The 16253-nt window shown below is 38.7% G+C and overlaps 1 protein-coding gene across 1 annotated transcript in view; it reads right to left on the reverse strand.

The window, feature by feature from the left end:
* Positions 1-16253, reverse strand: part of KIAA0825 (KIAA0825 ortholog) — a 525573-nt gene that overhangs the window by 446910 nt on the left and 62410 nt on the right. Inside the window, exon 3 of the mRNA XM_066381842.1 lies at positions 15084-15215. Within this exon, the coding sequence (XP_066237939.1) occupies positions 15084-15214 (131 nt within the window). The 5' untranslated portion in view covers position 15215. The remainder of the gene's footprint in view (positions 1-15083; positions 15216-16253) is intronic.

Genomic DNA, 16253 nt, shown 5'->3' on the forward strand with positions numbered 1-16253 from the left:
TGTTCAGGATTACAAGTACAGGTGGTAAAGGTATAAGGAAATGTGCTGGATGACCAACATGACCAAGTCCAGGGTGGGGAAGAAGTGGGATGAGACTGGTGAACGGTATATAGTAAGCTCTAGCAAAAGGTATATTGTAAGCTCTAGCAGCACTGGCAACAGTTTAGTCCTTAGTCCTTAAACTGAACAGTGGGCACATGAATTTATTATTATTATTATTATTATTATTATAGCTTTTTTTGAGAGAGGAAAAGAGACAGAGACAGGAAAAGATCTGTTCCCATATGTGCTCTGACAAAGGATCAAACCCGCAACCTCTGCTCATCGGGACAACATTCCAACCAAGCTGGATAGCTCAGTTAGACCTATCAATGGTACTCTACATGCCTTTTCATATGTCTCAACATTTCTTAATAAATATGAACCCCAAAGTGCTTTAATTATAATGACTCAGAATTATCCAAGGTAATGATGTGTGCAAGTGGTTGTATTATTGAGAGGCTGTATATAAATCAGTTTATAAGACATTTTAAAAATGCAGTATGCTTTTTTAAAGGATATCTGTGGTAATTTTCTCATTCACTATCCACTCCTAAGTTTCTTGAGCATAAAAATTACTTTTTGAATGAAGGCATATTTGGTAAATATTAACTGCATGGTAAATATGTATAAAGCACTGTGATCTGGGTATGCAAACATGAATAAGACAAAGTCCCATCCCTAAAGGAATTCTGTCTAGTGAGAGAGACAGACATGCAAATAAATATAGTACAGTAAGACTTGGTAAGAGGTGTGTATAATGTGCTCAGGGAATGCACAGGACGGAGCTACTACATTTGCTTGTGGGAGGTGTAGAAAGGCTTCTTCTTGTAAAAGGAGATTATATGCAAGGGTCTTAATGCATTAAGAAAATTAATGGACTCATTGTAGTTAGAATTCCCTGACACCTGACCCTTGAGAATTCAGTGCTGATCACTTCATCTTACGGCCATGTCACTTTAAAACTATATTTATTTGAACAAGAAAACATTTAAATTAATTTTTATACTCAAAACTACATTTATGCTTATATGTATACATGTATGTATATATGCACTATTGTACTTCCAAAAGATTGAGATGTCCTACAATTAACAGACATAATTAAAAAACAACATTAGCACAAAAGCCTATTAATATTGGGCTGGTGCAGTTAAGGATAAGAAGAGGAACTGAGAAAAAGGAAGACAATAATTATGACATAAAACCTTGAAACTTAAGCTTATTGTGAAAGCTCTTTCATGACTTAAAACACAGTCTTTGTTATTCAACCACAAAATAGATTAAAAAATTTTTTTTTTCACTGGTAAAAATTACCAGGACTTTTTTTGATGTAAAATGACTGTGAAAACATATATGTGTGCTTTCATGAAGGTTACATTTTTACTTTTTATTTTTAAAATCAGGGTAGCAGTGTCATGGCAGAGATTAAAGATTATTTTTACAGTATAAAAATTTCAGGCCCTGGCCGGTTGGCTCAGCGGTAGAGCATTGGCCTGGCGTGCAGGAGTCCCAGGTTCAATTCCCGGCCAGGGCACACAGGAGAGGCACCCATCTGCTTCTCCACCCCTCCCCCTCTCCTTCCTCTCTGTCTCTCTCTTCCCCTCCCGCAGCCAAGGCTCCATTGGAGCAAAGATGGCCCGGGTGCTGGGGATGGCTCTTTGGCCTCTGCCTCAGGCGCTAGAATGGCTCTGGACGCAAAAGAGCGACGCCCCAGAGGGGCAAAGCATCGCCCCCTGGTGGGCATGCCGGGTGGATCCCGGTCGGGCGCATGCGGGAGTCTGTCTGACTGCCTCCCCGTTTCCAGCTTCGGAAAAATGAAAAACAAAACAGCAACAACAAAAAAAATTTTTAAACATTTAAATACTTTTTTAAAGCCTTTACATTTTGATGCTGTTGTTTATATGCCTTAACCACAACATAAATTCAGTCTAATGAAAAGGCTTTTTCAATTCTATCACACATTTAAAAGTACAAGGAAATAGTTGGGAGGTAAATAGAACTCTGTGAGTTTTAGTTAAGTCCTGCTTATCTAACTAGATTACTAAAATTTCTTCACATTATAAGGTAATTAATAGTAAAGAGGGCTGATGGCCCTGGCCGGTTGGCTCAGCGGCAGAGCGTCGGCCTGGCGTGCGGAAGTACCGGGTTCAATTCCCGGCCAGGGCACACAGGAGAAGCGCCCATTTGCTTCTCCACCCCTCCCCCTCTCTTTCCTCTCTGTCTCTCTCTTCCCCTCCCGCAGCCGAGGCTCCATTGGAGCAAAGATGGCCCAGGCTCTGGGGATGGCTCCTTGGCCTCTGCCCCAGGCGCTACAGTGGCTCTGGTCGCAACAGAGACTCCCCGGAGGGGCAGAGCATCGCCCCTTGGTGGGCAGAGCTTCGCCCCTGGTGGGCATGCCGGGTGGATCCGGTCGGGCGCATGCGGGAGTCTGTCTGAGTGTCTCTCCCTGTTTCCAGCTTCAGAAAAATACAAAAAAAAAAAAAAAAATCCTAAAAAAAAAAAAGAAAAGAGGGCTGATGTACAAAATCTAATGTGTAATTAAATTACAAGTAGCCTGACCAGGCAGTGGCGCAGTAGATAGAGCGTCGGACTGGGATGCAGAGGACCCAGGTTCGAGACCCCAAGGTCGCCAGCTTGAGTGTGGGCTCATCCGGTTTGAGCAAAGCTCACCAGCTTGAACCCAAGGTCCCTGGCTCCAGCAAGGGGTTACTCGGTCTGCTGAAGGCCCCACGGTCAAGGCACATATGAGAAAGCAATCAATGAACAACAAGGTGTTGCAACGCGCAGTGAAAAACTAATGATTGATGCTTCTCATCTTTCTCCATTCCTGTCTGTCTGTCCCTGTCTATCCCTCTCTCTGACTCACTCTCTGTCTCTGTAAAAAATAATAATAATAAATAAAATTTAAAAATTAATAAATTGTAAGTAAGCCATAAAATAAAAACAAATTTTCCTGAGACAAAGATATTTCTAAATAGTATTATTACACTTTACTTATTTATTCATTTTAGAAAGGGGAGAGAGAAAAAGAGAAGGGGGAGGAGCAGGTAGCATCAACTCTCATATGTGCCTTGACCAGGCAAGCCCAGGGCTTCAAACAGGTGACTTCAGTGTTCCAAGTAGATGCTTTATCCACTGTGCCACCACAGATTAGGCTGAATAATATTTTTTAAAGGTTGAGAAAAGGATTTATAAACAACTACTTCAATGACTAAAATGTACAGTAAAAAATTAACAATTTGCCTGACCAGGCAGTGGTTCAGTGGATAGAACGTCAGACTGGGATGTGGAGGACACAGGTTCGAGACCTCGAGGTCGCCAGCTTGAGCACGGGCTCATCTGGTTTGAGCAAAAGCTCACCAGCTTGGGCCCAAAGTCACTGGCTCGAGCAAGGGGTCACTCAGTTTGCTGTAGCCCCCCCCCCGCCATCAAGGCACATATGAGCAATCAATGAACAACTAAGGAACCACAACGAATAATGGTTCATCTCTCTCCCTTCTTGTCTGTCTGTCCCTATCTGTCCCTCTCTCTGATTCTCTCTGTCTCTGCCACAAAAAAAAAAAAAAAAAAAAAAAGAAATTAACAATTTATGCTAAAATGTTTTCACTTCAGAGAGGTTTTGGTCATTTCAAAATGTTTTTACTACATTTTCTTTTTTGTGTGTGTGACAGAAACAGAGAGAGACAGAGAGAGGGACTGATAGGGACAGACAGGAAGGGAGAGAGATGAGAAGCATCAATTCTTCGTTGTGGCACCTTAGTTGTTCATTGATTGCTTTCTCATATGTGCCTTGACTGAGGGGCTCTAGCAGAGTGAGTGACCCTTTGCTCAAGCCAGTGACCTCTGGGCTCAAGCCAGTGACTATGGAGTCATGTCTATGATCTCATGCTCAAGCCAGCGACACTGCACTCAAGCAGGTGAGCCCACACTCAACCTGGATGAGCCCACAATTGAGCCCACACTCAAGCACGTGACCTTGGGGTTGTGAACTTGGGTCCTCCACATCCCAGTCCAACGCTCTATTCACTGTGCCGCTGCCTGGTCCGGCTACCTATATTTTCAAGGAAAAAACTTCCTTAACACCAAGTCCTGTTAACACTGTGTCTTTAAGTCTTCTCAAATGAATCATTCCATTCCACTTCTATACTGAAAGATTAGGCTCAAATTCTTTTTGAATGGCAGGGAGAGAGACACAGAGACGGGAACATGGAACTGCTTCTGAATATGCCCTGACTGGGGATAGAACAAGCAACCTTGTCATTTTAGGATGACACTTTTAACCAACTAAGGTCACCAGCCAGGGACTGGGCTCAAATGCTTAATCACTCACTTGGACTATAGTACATAATGTCCTCCCAAGACTCTACTGTTAACCTTCCTTTTGTTCAGTTATTCTAGGAAGAACACAGTATGAAAGAAACTTTAGAGTTAGGACCTTCTATTTTACTTTATACCACCAATCCTCACTACAAAAGTTTAGAGAGGATTTTAAATGGTCTAGATTGCTTTAAGAAAGTTCAGACCAAGTGTACAGCTATGCTAACCAATAAAATCTAAAATGCTTTCAAGTCAACAAATTGTGAAATATTACCCATACTTCCAGTCAATCCGAGAATAGTTCTGGCAGTACCACAGTGAGCTGGAACAGACCACAATCAGCCCTGTATTGTATCCCAAAACAGTTTGTTTTCTTCTTCTCTCTAATTTATATCTAACTTGGGATAACTTTTCATAGACTAGTTATGAGAGCTAGACAGAAGTGACCTATGTCACTATGGCTATCTTAACAAACTAAAAAAAATTTCCAGAAATGTTCTATAGGGTTATAAGGACATAGTAGTTTAATATCCATGACAAGCAAGAATAAGTTAAGGTTTGCTCTATTTTATTCATGGAAACTTGTCCAGTATTCTCAGCACAATTACCAAAGTCAGAATGTAGTCTATCCCAAGAATCCACACAAACTGAAATCAGGAGAAAAGCAGGGAATCTGCACTAGCATGAACTCTATGCCACTTTCCTGATCCTTTTCCTGAAAAGAGAGAGAAAAAAGAAGAGCTTTGTAATAATGAGAATCAGACGAGATCTGGGAATGCTTCTAGTCTACATCTTTGTCTCCATTGCCTGTACATATTCAACCTCTAAGCCAGAGATCAGATTTGACCAGAAGTTACAAACTGAGGGTTTTAATAACACCGAGGGTCACATTGTAAGGAGATAGCACAGACAGCATACATTCTTATATACTGCCAATGAGAGAGAAGACGGGTAGCCCTGCTGGAGAACTATTTTGCGAGAGTAATTGTGCAGCTTCCAAGACTCTATCACAAAAATCAATGGTCATAAGGAAGGAAGGACATGCTTGTGTGTATGTGTGTGTAGTAATGGCAGAAAGACTGCAAATCATGTAAATGCTCAACAAGAGCTTAATATTTATTGACTATACATTAATTAAAGAAATTTAAAAGAATAAAGTAGAATTATATGGAGAGGTTTTTAAAATATATTAAGTAAAAAAATCTAATGATAACACATGCATGTGAGATGGGCAAAAGTAGATTTGCAGTTGTAATACAAATAATACAGTAATTAAATAATACAAGAATAAACTATGCTTTGCATACTCACATCTGTAAACCTACTTTTGGCTACCCCTGTTTAATTCCATTTTGGTTAAGGTATTTTGGGGTACATACTTATATTTGTAGAGAATATTTCTGGATAGTTACACAATAATTTACTAATATAGGTTACCTCTGAAGAACAAAAGTGGCAGCAGCAGAGGAGCAGAGAAACTTCCTCATCTCTGTCTTTGTACTCAAATTTTCCTTATATATGCTCTTCTCTACTGTATGAAATTTTCCATAATCATGTATTACTTTTATGATGTAAAAATATTTAATGAAAAAATATTTGATGACAGCTTCTTCTATCACATTCTACTCATCTAATGTCACACTAGTTTAAGATAAAGCAAAGACAACAGATGCCGAACAACATGACAGTCTTCTAGCTGACTCTGTGCCAGGACTGTTTTAGGCATTGGGAACACAGAGATGAAAAGTTAAAGTCTTTAAAGTGGAAATGAAGGAAGTAATAGTACCAGTTCCAGAGCCCCGACTCAGCCACTATAGGAGGATATCTCAGTCATGACATTCTAGAATTAGTATCTTGATTAGCAATAGTGGTGGTGTCAGTGATGGTTTTTGGACAAGGCATTGACTCTGCTGAATCCCTGACAAGGCACTTTTCCAGGGAAAGGTGCTGGGATTGGGTTTAGACAAGGCATCAATCACACATAAGCCAGCCAGAGAAGTCACATCTCGTTACCAGGGCTCAGTCCCCTTTTAGTGCCCTCTCCCTTGGTCTTGCCCTCACAGCGGATCCAGGTCTTCACTGGCACACCAGGTTCTTACCTCAGCAGTGGGGGTTTACTTCACGCTGGCCTGCCGCCTGTGATATCCAGTGGTCTAACTATTGTGAGCTCGATCTCCTCATCAGGTCTGGATTGTTAGTACAATATTATTTACTCTTGTTAGCATAACAGTTTATTAACAGGCAGACACTTGCTTCCTTTTCCTTATTTTCCATGGAAAGATTATAGCAGTAATCAGAGGCGGATTAAGGTCAGTTGAGGCCCCGGGTGCAGAAGAAAATATTAGGCCCCTTATATTAGAAAAAGTGTAAAGTTGGGGTTTGCAGGGCCCTTCAGAAGTCGGGGCCCAGGGCACGCTCCCGGTGCGCCCGCGGTTAAGTTTGCCTCTGACAGTAATATTCCACAGATGTGCTTGGATGTTCTGAGAAGGTCTTTTGTGTGCCTGGATCTTGCTTTTCCAATGAGTAAGTTACTGGTATACTCTTGGGTACCTATAATCTGCCTTTGATCTGTCTCCCTATTTCTGGGAGTAGGTGTTGATATTAATAGTTTTAGATTTGTTTACTTCTATTTTCCCAATTGATCCATTTTTCATTTAGGGGGAAATAACTAAAAGCTATGACATTAAGTGGCAGTGGCACCTTCCCCATTCTTAAAGTGAACATACATGTATATTATATACACAGGGTGGCATCATCCTCAGTGAGGAATTTATACCAAAGCTATGTGGTTTTTTCAGATGTATTAAATAAAATGTTCCTCAATTACATTAGTGGTTTAACAATGAATTTAACCTATAGAAAACTATATTTAGTGGGAAATGGGTAAAAGAGTTAACATTTATTGAGCCTTACTTATTTTAAATGCACTGTGGTAAGCATTTAAAATACACAAATTTCATTTAATGCACATAATATTTCATAAAGTAGGCATTATTATTCTAAGGAGTAAAGTAACCCAAGTAAGGCATAGAGTTTAAGTCTACTTATAATTCACTTCTCAGAACATAATTTTGCCTCCTAGTGTTCTGAGAGACAAGTCTTTATTGTTTTGTATCTATTTGGTCAAGGTGAAGCTAACACACTTAAAAACAAAAGTTATACTTTTAAAAAATGTCAAACACTTAAAATTTATGTATTACTGGAAAGAATCTGTTAACAATCATTTCATGGAGCTACTCATCCCACATTTCACCCTACTCCTCTCAGCCCCCTAATGCAGAGGTCTACATTGGGGAGCACACAGCATAGACATATGGAGAAAGGTAAGAGGGTATCATAGGCATTCAAATAACGGAGCTAATAGTGACAGAAATGGACGAGAAGTAGGCCAGCAGGCTACCATGAAACAGAGAGCCGCTTGTCTTCTTCCTACTCACCCCCATTGCCCTGCATGCATCACCAGACTTCAGTGGGAGGACGAGGAAAGTTGAAAAAGTAAAAATATGAATGGGGTTGGGGGAAACTGAGGCTACTGAGCTGCTGAGTGCCAGGGTGCTATCTGCCTGGGAGGCATTTTTAATGATAAGGAAGATGAGAGTGCTGAAGGGGACCCAGACAGAAGAAAATGGAAAGTAACTACTTAGTCTTGCTCTGAGTTCAAGGATAGATAAGGAAACCTGTCAGGCTTCTTTCCATGTGACCTGGTCTGGTCGTGCTCAGTAAGATAGGAGAAGAGGTAGGGATTCTGTTAGATAGAGTCTCAAAAAATAAAGAAATACAAAAAAGAAGTACAGAGGAAGTTTAAAAAAGGAGCAAATATTTATTTAAATCCTCTTTTTATTACAAAATAAGTGCCAAAATAGTTCCATAAAGAATAATACACAGTATAGTCTTTAAAATGACTAATTTTCATTTTATATAGTTTTCTTTGGCTTTAAAATACATTAATGTACGTGTGTCCATTGGCAGATTTTTGGTTATGCCATGACAAAGCCGAAGTTGATGGCATATTTGAAAATTTGTTTTGGTTACTTCTTTTAGACCTTTACGCCATAATGTAGAAACTCTAAATAAACTTTTTCATATATAAAGTGGAAAAAAAAATGAAGCATTATGTGAGAAGAAGTGCAATCTATAGAATAGGTATCCTCTATAAAAAAGCATGATTAAACTTATAGAAACCATATATCCAATATTCTGTCTCAAAAAGTTAATGCCCGGCCCTGGCCGACTGGCTCAGTGGTAGAGCATCGGCCTGCCGTGCAGGAGTCCTGGGTTCGATTCCCGGGCAGGGCACACAGGAGAAGCGCCCATCTGCTTCTCCACCCCTCCCCCTCTCCTTCCTCTCTGTCTCTCTCTTCCCCTCCCGCAGCCAAGGCTCCATTGGAGCAAAGTTGGCCCAGGCGCTGAGGATGGCTCCGTGGCCTCTGCCTCAGGCACTAGAGTGGCTCTGGTTGCAATAGAGCAATGCCCCAGATGGGCGTAGCATTGCCCCCTGGTGGGCATGCCAGGTGGATCTCAGTTGGGCGCTGCAGGAGTCTGTCTGACTTCCTCCCCATTTCCAACTTTAGAAAAATACAAAAAAAAAAAAAAAAAAGTTAATGCTACTCCCCGCCCCACCCCCCATAACTGATCTCCTAGATTCAGACAAATATTATCCATGGTAGCACTTCTTGCCTTCTTGCTTTTTTTTATGTTAAAAAAAGAAAAAGTAATAATCTTGCACTGTGAGGTTCACACCAATATAGTTACAAAATAGAAAGGTAAAATATACTCTTAATGATATAATGTTATCTAGATAACTGAACAGTAAGAGGAAAAAGAGCAGGCCCTGGCTGGGTAGCTCAGTTAGAGTGTTGTCCTAATACACTAAAGTTGTGGGTTCCATCCCTGGTCAGGGCACATACAAGAATCAACTACTGAATTAATAAATAAGTGGAACAACTTTCTATCTTTCTCTTTCCCTCTCCCTTTCTCTCTCTCTCTAAAATAAGGTGAAAAAACAGAGAGAGAAATCACCCTTTGTCATATTTTGAGCCTAAGAGAACTTCTATACCCTGTTATCTTGTTAAATAAGGTCCATTCAACTTAAAAAATATTTCAATACTGTGTGCAGTTTTTAGTTACTGAAATCACTGGGTCTGTGTGTACAACATTTATATATTCCTCTTTGGTAGGTTATTTACCTTCTTGTTATCAATGTTGATATGTGTTAAAAGTAAATGATTCACTTTCACTGATTTCCACCATCAGACCTAAGAGACACCTAGCTCTGACTTGAATGGAACTAAGGATGTAAAAATGAAAATGGTTCTAGAGAATGACAGCCTCTTAAAGGGCAGGGGAAGGTTCAGTGACCTCTGGGCACTCTGGTCCATTCTGGTGAATCACTGCTTTGGGGAAGCAAAATACCCTTATGATATTAAGAAGGAAGGAGAAATTCACAGAATTCAAGGTGACTGCTAGAAACACAACTTTAAAAAATTTAAGGGTAAGGAAAAATACCATATTTAAAAATGAATTACTAATGTTTTTTTCTTTAAAAGTATTGGGAAAACCCATATCATACAGATGTTCATTACTTATTAAATGTACACCACTGAGAGATAAATAGAACTGTTCGAATACAAAAATGCCAAAGGTAATTCAACTACTGCAGTGTAAGTGTGGCATAACTGATTCGTCATGACATACAATTTTCTAAAAGCTATTCTGTTAGAAGGCAATAAATGAGTGCATAAATGATTTACACTCTCCTGAACTATGGTTATTATTCAGTATTTTATTTTAAAAAATATATACACCCTATACTATTATGTTTATTCTCTAGAGTATAATAAAAATATAATTGAATTTGATGAAAAATAGACTTGATTCTAAATGTAGCATACAGTACATACAGCTACTCCCTTATTTTATCCGTTGTAAAGATCAATGGTCACTTGAGGTGGTTCTGCTCAAGGTTTGTTTTAATATATGGACAATAAAATATTTTTAATTTAAAAATTATATCCCTATATTCCATGTTATATACAATATTTTCTTTTTAATACTAACATCTGAGTTCTGACCTATATAACAATTTATGAATGCAAAATACAGTGTTTTAATCACTGTTTTACTTCTAAATATGATTTCTTATTGACCAGGTAGGGCAGGAAATTAACTACAGATGGTTTAGGAAATAAAAATGAAGCAGTCAGATTTCAGTGGCTTTATTTGTTTTGATGGAACCTAAATGCTATTATGAATGAAGAAGGTTACCTTTTAATATATATTAAAACTTTGTTTTAATACAACCATCTCTGGAATTTATACAAATGACTTGTTAATCTATTTTCATTTATAATTTCCTTTGAGTTAGAAACTCTGTCATGTAATATATATATAGTATATAAATTACCAAAGTACATAACTATATTAAAGTTCAACAGCCATTTTATATTTATATATAATATAATTTATAATATATACTATAATATGGTTAAGTCATATATATGCTATGTTTAAAAATTATATTCATAAACTCTGACATAGAATAAAAAGATATAATGTTTAAATTTAAAATATACATATAGAGTAAGGGCAAATACAAATTAAACATAAGAAACTTAACTCTCCTTGTTTTAAATAAGGGAAAATATTTCCCTCCATTCCTTTTCTTAAAACATTTACCTTAGAAACTTGTAATTGTAAGCACTTTTTCAAGTCTTTAACATGTATCCCTTAGAACAGTGGTCCCTAACCCCCAGGGCTGCGGACCGGTACCGGTCGCAGAGAAAGAATAAATAACTTACATTATTTCCGTTTTATTTATATTTAAGTCTGAACGATGTTTTATTTTTTAAAAATGACCAGATTCCCTCTGTTACATTCGTCTAAGACTCACTCTTGACACTTGTCTTGGTCACATGATACATTTATCCGTCCCACCCTAAAGGCTGGTCTGTGAAAATATTTTCTGATATTAAACCGGTCCATGGCCCAAAACAGGTTGGGAACCACTGCCTTAGAAGACTTGATAGGCGTTTTGTCAGCTTTCCTAGCCAGGACTGTCCTTCTCAAGAACCTGGAAGCCATTGTTTCCAAATGCACAGACCAAGGCAGATAGCTCCTCTATCTCCCAGTTACTGGAGAAGCTTAGAAGCCTAACTTCAGTGGGTATGTTATTCCAATTTACAAACTACTTCTTGCTATAAAGATATGATAAGTTTGTTTCTCCTCAGGATAAAGTCAAATAGCTAACCCAGGTGTTTTTTAACCATGATAAAGTTAGCATGAACTATGTGTGAAAAAATGTGCTGTCAAATCCTATTTGAGGACTAATTATCTTGGAAACAGGTATGTAATGGTTTGTGCCTACTAGACTATATACAGTGATAAGATTCCTTTCTGTATTTGCGATCTCTTAGCCAATCGCCTGTGATGAACACTGCGTTCTTGTTTAATGTTTATTGAATAATGAAGTGTTTTCTCTTCTGCCTTTGTGGAGAGGATTTCTGGGATGGGGGGACATTTCATTTTAATTCTAATTCCCCAACAATAAGCTATCTTGTGAACCTGTTATCTATGTCTATTATTATATTGATAAAAAACTTTTTTTCTTCTTCTTCATTTTTAGAGATAGGAAAGAGAGAAAGAAAATCAAGGGGTCGGGGAGAAGTGGGAAGCATTAATTTATAATTGCTTCTCGCTTGTGCCTTGACTGGGCAAGCCTGAGGTTTCAAACCAGCAACCTCAGCATTCCAGGTTGATGCTTTATCCACTACACCACAACAGGTTAGGCAAAATTAACTGTACTGTATTCTCATATAAAATTTGAGGGAAAAAGTCACAGGAATATTTCCCTTGCTTGGTTAAGTTCTTTGACAATTCAATATAACTATACCTAAAATTTTAAAAACGGAAACACTATATTATCATTCTACAATAAAAATTTTTAGTATAGCTTGCATATTTGTAATTAGGTGAATTACTAGAACCTTGATCAAAAGGATTCAAATAAGTGAACCAACTAAAGGGTCCAGAAATATATATAAAGATAAAGTCCTTTCTATCTGTAAAGCCAGTAGCTGAGGCCACCATCACAGCTGTCTGGTCCATGCAGGTTTACATGTGATTCGGACAGATGGTAATGAAACAACAGAACCAAGAACTGGTGGGCCATTACCTTTAATCCTAGCTCACACCCTGCGGGTAAGAAATACACACAGTGGGAAAACACTTCCCTTTCCATGCAGGGCTCCCAAAGCCACTGACTTATCCAAGTATTCCTACAATCAAAGGTTTCTACCTCATCAACCTTATTCACCTCTGTTCCCCATCTCCTTCTTTCTGCACAAACTGGCTTCTCCTTCAGCATTCCACCATCTTGGATGCCTCTCCTATGCAATGCTAATTTCAGGAACCGAGAGAGAGAAAACCTCTGGTCGCTCATTTTATAGTGTAGAAAATAAAATCCTTCAAGCCAGGGGTCGGGAACCCGTGGCTTGCGAGCCAGATGTGGTTCTTTTGATGGCTGCATCTGGCTCGCAGACAAATCTTTAATAATAAAAAAAAAAATAACATTAAAAATATAAAACATTCTCATGTATTACAATCCATTCATTTCCTACCACTCATGTTCTTGGTTGAGGGTGGCTGGAGCCAATCACAGCTGTCCTCCAGACAACACCAAATTTTATTGGATAATGTGTGTAAAGCCAGTATCCACGGCCATCTTCACAGCCACCTGACTCATGCAAGTTCGCACTGGATTCAGACAGATGGTAATGAAACAACAGAGCCAAAAGCTGATGGGTCATCATTTTTAATCCTAGCTTGCACCCGGCAGGCAAGTAAAAACACACACTGGGCTCCAAAACCCTCTCATTCAGTGCTCACAAAGCTACTGACTTATCTGAGTTTCTTAGAATCAAAGGTTTCTAGCTCACCACACTCAATTCTCCTTTGTTCCACATCTCCTTTCTCTCTACACAAACTGCACTAACTGGCTTCTCTTTCAGCACTCCGCCATCATAGCTGCCTCTCCTCTCCTCCACGTGGCCTTTCTCTGCTCTCCAACCTGCTCTCTCCTCTAATGCTAATCTCAGGAACCAAGAGCGAGCAAGCTCCCAGTCCGTCCCTCTTTATATTGTAGAAATCAAAACCTTTAATCCAGTATACAAATAGGGAAGTTTCTGATACAAAATCACTTACCTGAGGCACAATTGGATTGTACCACCCCACATCAAAAAGGGTGGGAAAGGCTTAGTCCTAAAACCAAGCCCCAGGATACAAGGATCCTGCCTGCCCACAGCCTGCCCCCAACACACATTAATATCACTTGGGCGACGGGCTTCCATGTGGGCAGCGCCATCTTTAACAAAGTGAGCGTAATATATTTTATCTGCCTAACAATGTGTAATGTACACAGGTCATTGTATGGTTCTCATGGAATTACATTTTAAAATATGTGGCATTCATGGCTCTCTCATCCAAAAAGGTTCCTGACCCCTGCTTTAAGCCAATATACAAATAAGGAAGTCTCTGATACAAAGCCACTTATATGAGGCATAAATGGGATTCCTCATAAGAGTGCACTACCCCACATCATGAAACAGTCAAGAGTGTGGGTAAAAGCTTAGTTTTGAGAAGACCTTAGTATCAGAAGGGAGGGAAAGTCTTAGTCTTAAAACTAAACCTTAGGGCTTAGGCTATAATGACTTTGCCAGATTACAGCCTGTCTCCCACACCCAAAGTGAGCAAATATGTATATCATATTTACAAACTTATTTGACCAACACTATCAAAGAACACATATTAGTGGGAAACTACTTAACTGTCCCACTTCCCTCAGTGTTTGGTAACACTTTTAGAGAAGGTAATCAAGACTAATATGACCTAATAATTCCCTGTGAAGTTCCTAGCCTCCCAGGTAAGTGAGAAGAGGCCTGACCAGGCAGTGGCGCAGTGGATAGAGCATCGGACTGGGATGCCGAGAACCCCCAGGTTTAAGACCCTGAGGTCACCAGCTTGAGCGCAGGCTCATCAAATTTAAATTTTTTGTGCTTGGCCCTCAAATGAGAATGTTTAACTTTAAACATATAATAAAAATCCAGGTCACAATATTGGCAAAATCTGCCTGACCAGGTGGTGGCACAGTGGATAGAGTATTGGACTGGGATGTGGAAGGACCCAGGTTCGAGACTCCGAGGTCGCGGGCTCATCTGGTTTGAGCAAAGCTCACCAGCTTGGACCCAAGGTCACTGGCTCGAGCAAGGGGTTACTTGGTCTGCTGAAGGCCCACAGTCAAGGCACATATGAGAAAGCAATCAATGAACAACTAAGAAGTCGCAATGCGCAATGAAAAACTAATGATTGATGCTTCTCATCTCTCTCCGTTCCTGTCTGTCCCTGTCTATCTCTGCCTCTGTAAAAAAAAAAAAAAAAAAAAAAAGAAATTGGCAAAATCTAAGGAATTATTAATAGCAATTTAATAAACTATAATTTACCTATTTGAAGGCTGTACCTATATTTTTAAAGTTTTATTTAAAATACTAATCAGATAAGAAAAATCATGTTAAATTTTAGGGGAAAGGTCTCATCAATTTTTTTTTTCAGAAAGTTAATGACAATGAAAACCTAAAATTGCCTAACAGTAGGAAACAATGAGACTACAATAGGTAAAGTTCGTATAAATTAAACATGGAACCAATTTGTTTTAAATAATTAGAAATATTTACCTTTTAGCATTTTGTTGTATATTTTCTTCAATGTCACTGAATATTTGCTTAAATTCCAAGTCTCCAGGAAATGAACTTAACAGACAATGTAGGTCAAAAGAATTATGGGAATATTTATCTTCCCAATCCATCCTGAGGAACAAGAATAAAAATATGTTAGTTACCCCAAAACAAAGAAAAAAATCTACCTCAAATTGTGATACAAAATCAAAACCACTAATTCCCATGTTTGGGCAAAATGAAATATAGCAGAAGAAGAAGTAGGGTATTATTAAACTAGGTAGAGTATTTTGTTATTTAAATTTCATGAGGTGTTGTCTAATTTTCACACTTTTGTATATTGTTTGAAAGCTGAACAAAACAGCACCCCTCAGAGAGTACTTATAAGCATCCTGCTGCTTCTCACTGTAACCAGGAGCTGCAAAGGAGATAGCAAAGCCTCATAGGCCACTGTGAACAAAGGTGGTAGCAGAAAGAATTTACACCTTCCTCCACTCTTAAGGACAAACTGACCTGGAAATTGTAACCTCAGCCTTACTAAAGTCTCATCCTCTGGCCCTATTTACTTATGAAAAGACCAAAATTTCTCCTCTCAAGCACGCCTTTCAACCATAGTATTGATAAGTGACTAGTACCTAAATATGCTACTCCTTATAGATATGCATTTCCCACTATCAAAGCTTTATTCAACCATTCATCCACATACATTTACCGAGTGTTTGGTAAGTAAGAAGCACTGCGTAGAAGCTGGGGAACCGCTGAAAAATGTCAGAGTCCCTCCCTTTATGAAGTTTTTATTCTACCTAAAAAGGTTGATTTTAAAAACACATAAGCATATATTTATAAAAGATCACATGGTAAGAAGTGCTATGTGAACATGTGGGTCTGAGCGACAAGACAAAGAACGACAGGGTTGGTACAGAGTGGGAACCGTTTTATTTAGGAATACGTTGTTTTTGAACATAAAATAGTGCTTATAAAAGATTTTGAAGACTGATGAGAAATTTAAAAATTAAATTATAACAGACATACATGAAATAAATATTAATACAAAAGGTTTGGATAAATGTAGTTTTAGTTTAAATAAATATAAAAACTTGAAAAATTGTCTAAAAAGTTAACAGAGGCTATAAACTAATGAACATCCTCATCTTTAATTATTTAATTATT

Source organism: Saccopteryx leptura, chromosome 4 (genome assembly GCF_036850995.1).
Source record: "Saccopteryx leptura isolate mSacLep1 chromosome 4, mSacLep1_pri_phased_curated, whole genome shotgun sequence".
NCBI classification, from domain to species: domain Eukaryota; kingdom Metazoa; phylum Chordata; class Mammalia; order Chiroptera; family Emballonuridae; genus Saccopteryx; species Saccopteryx leptura.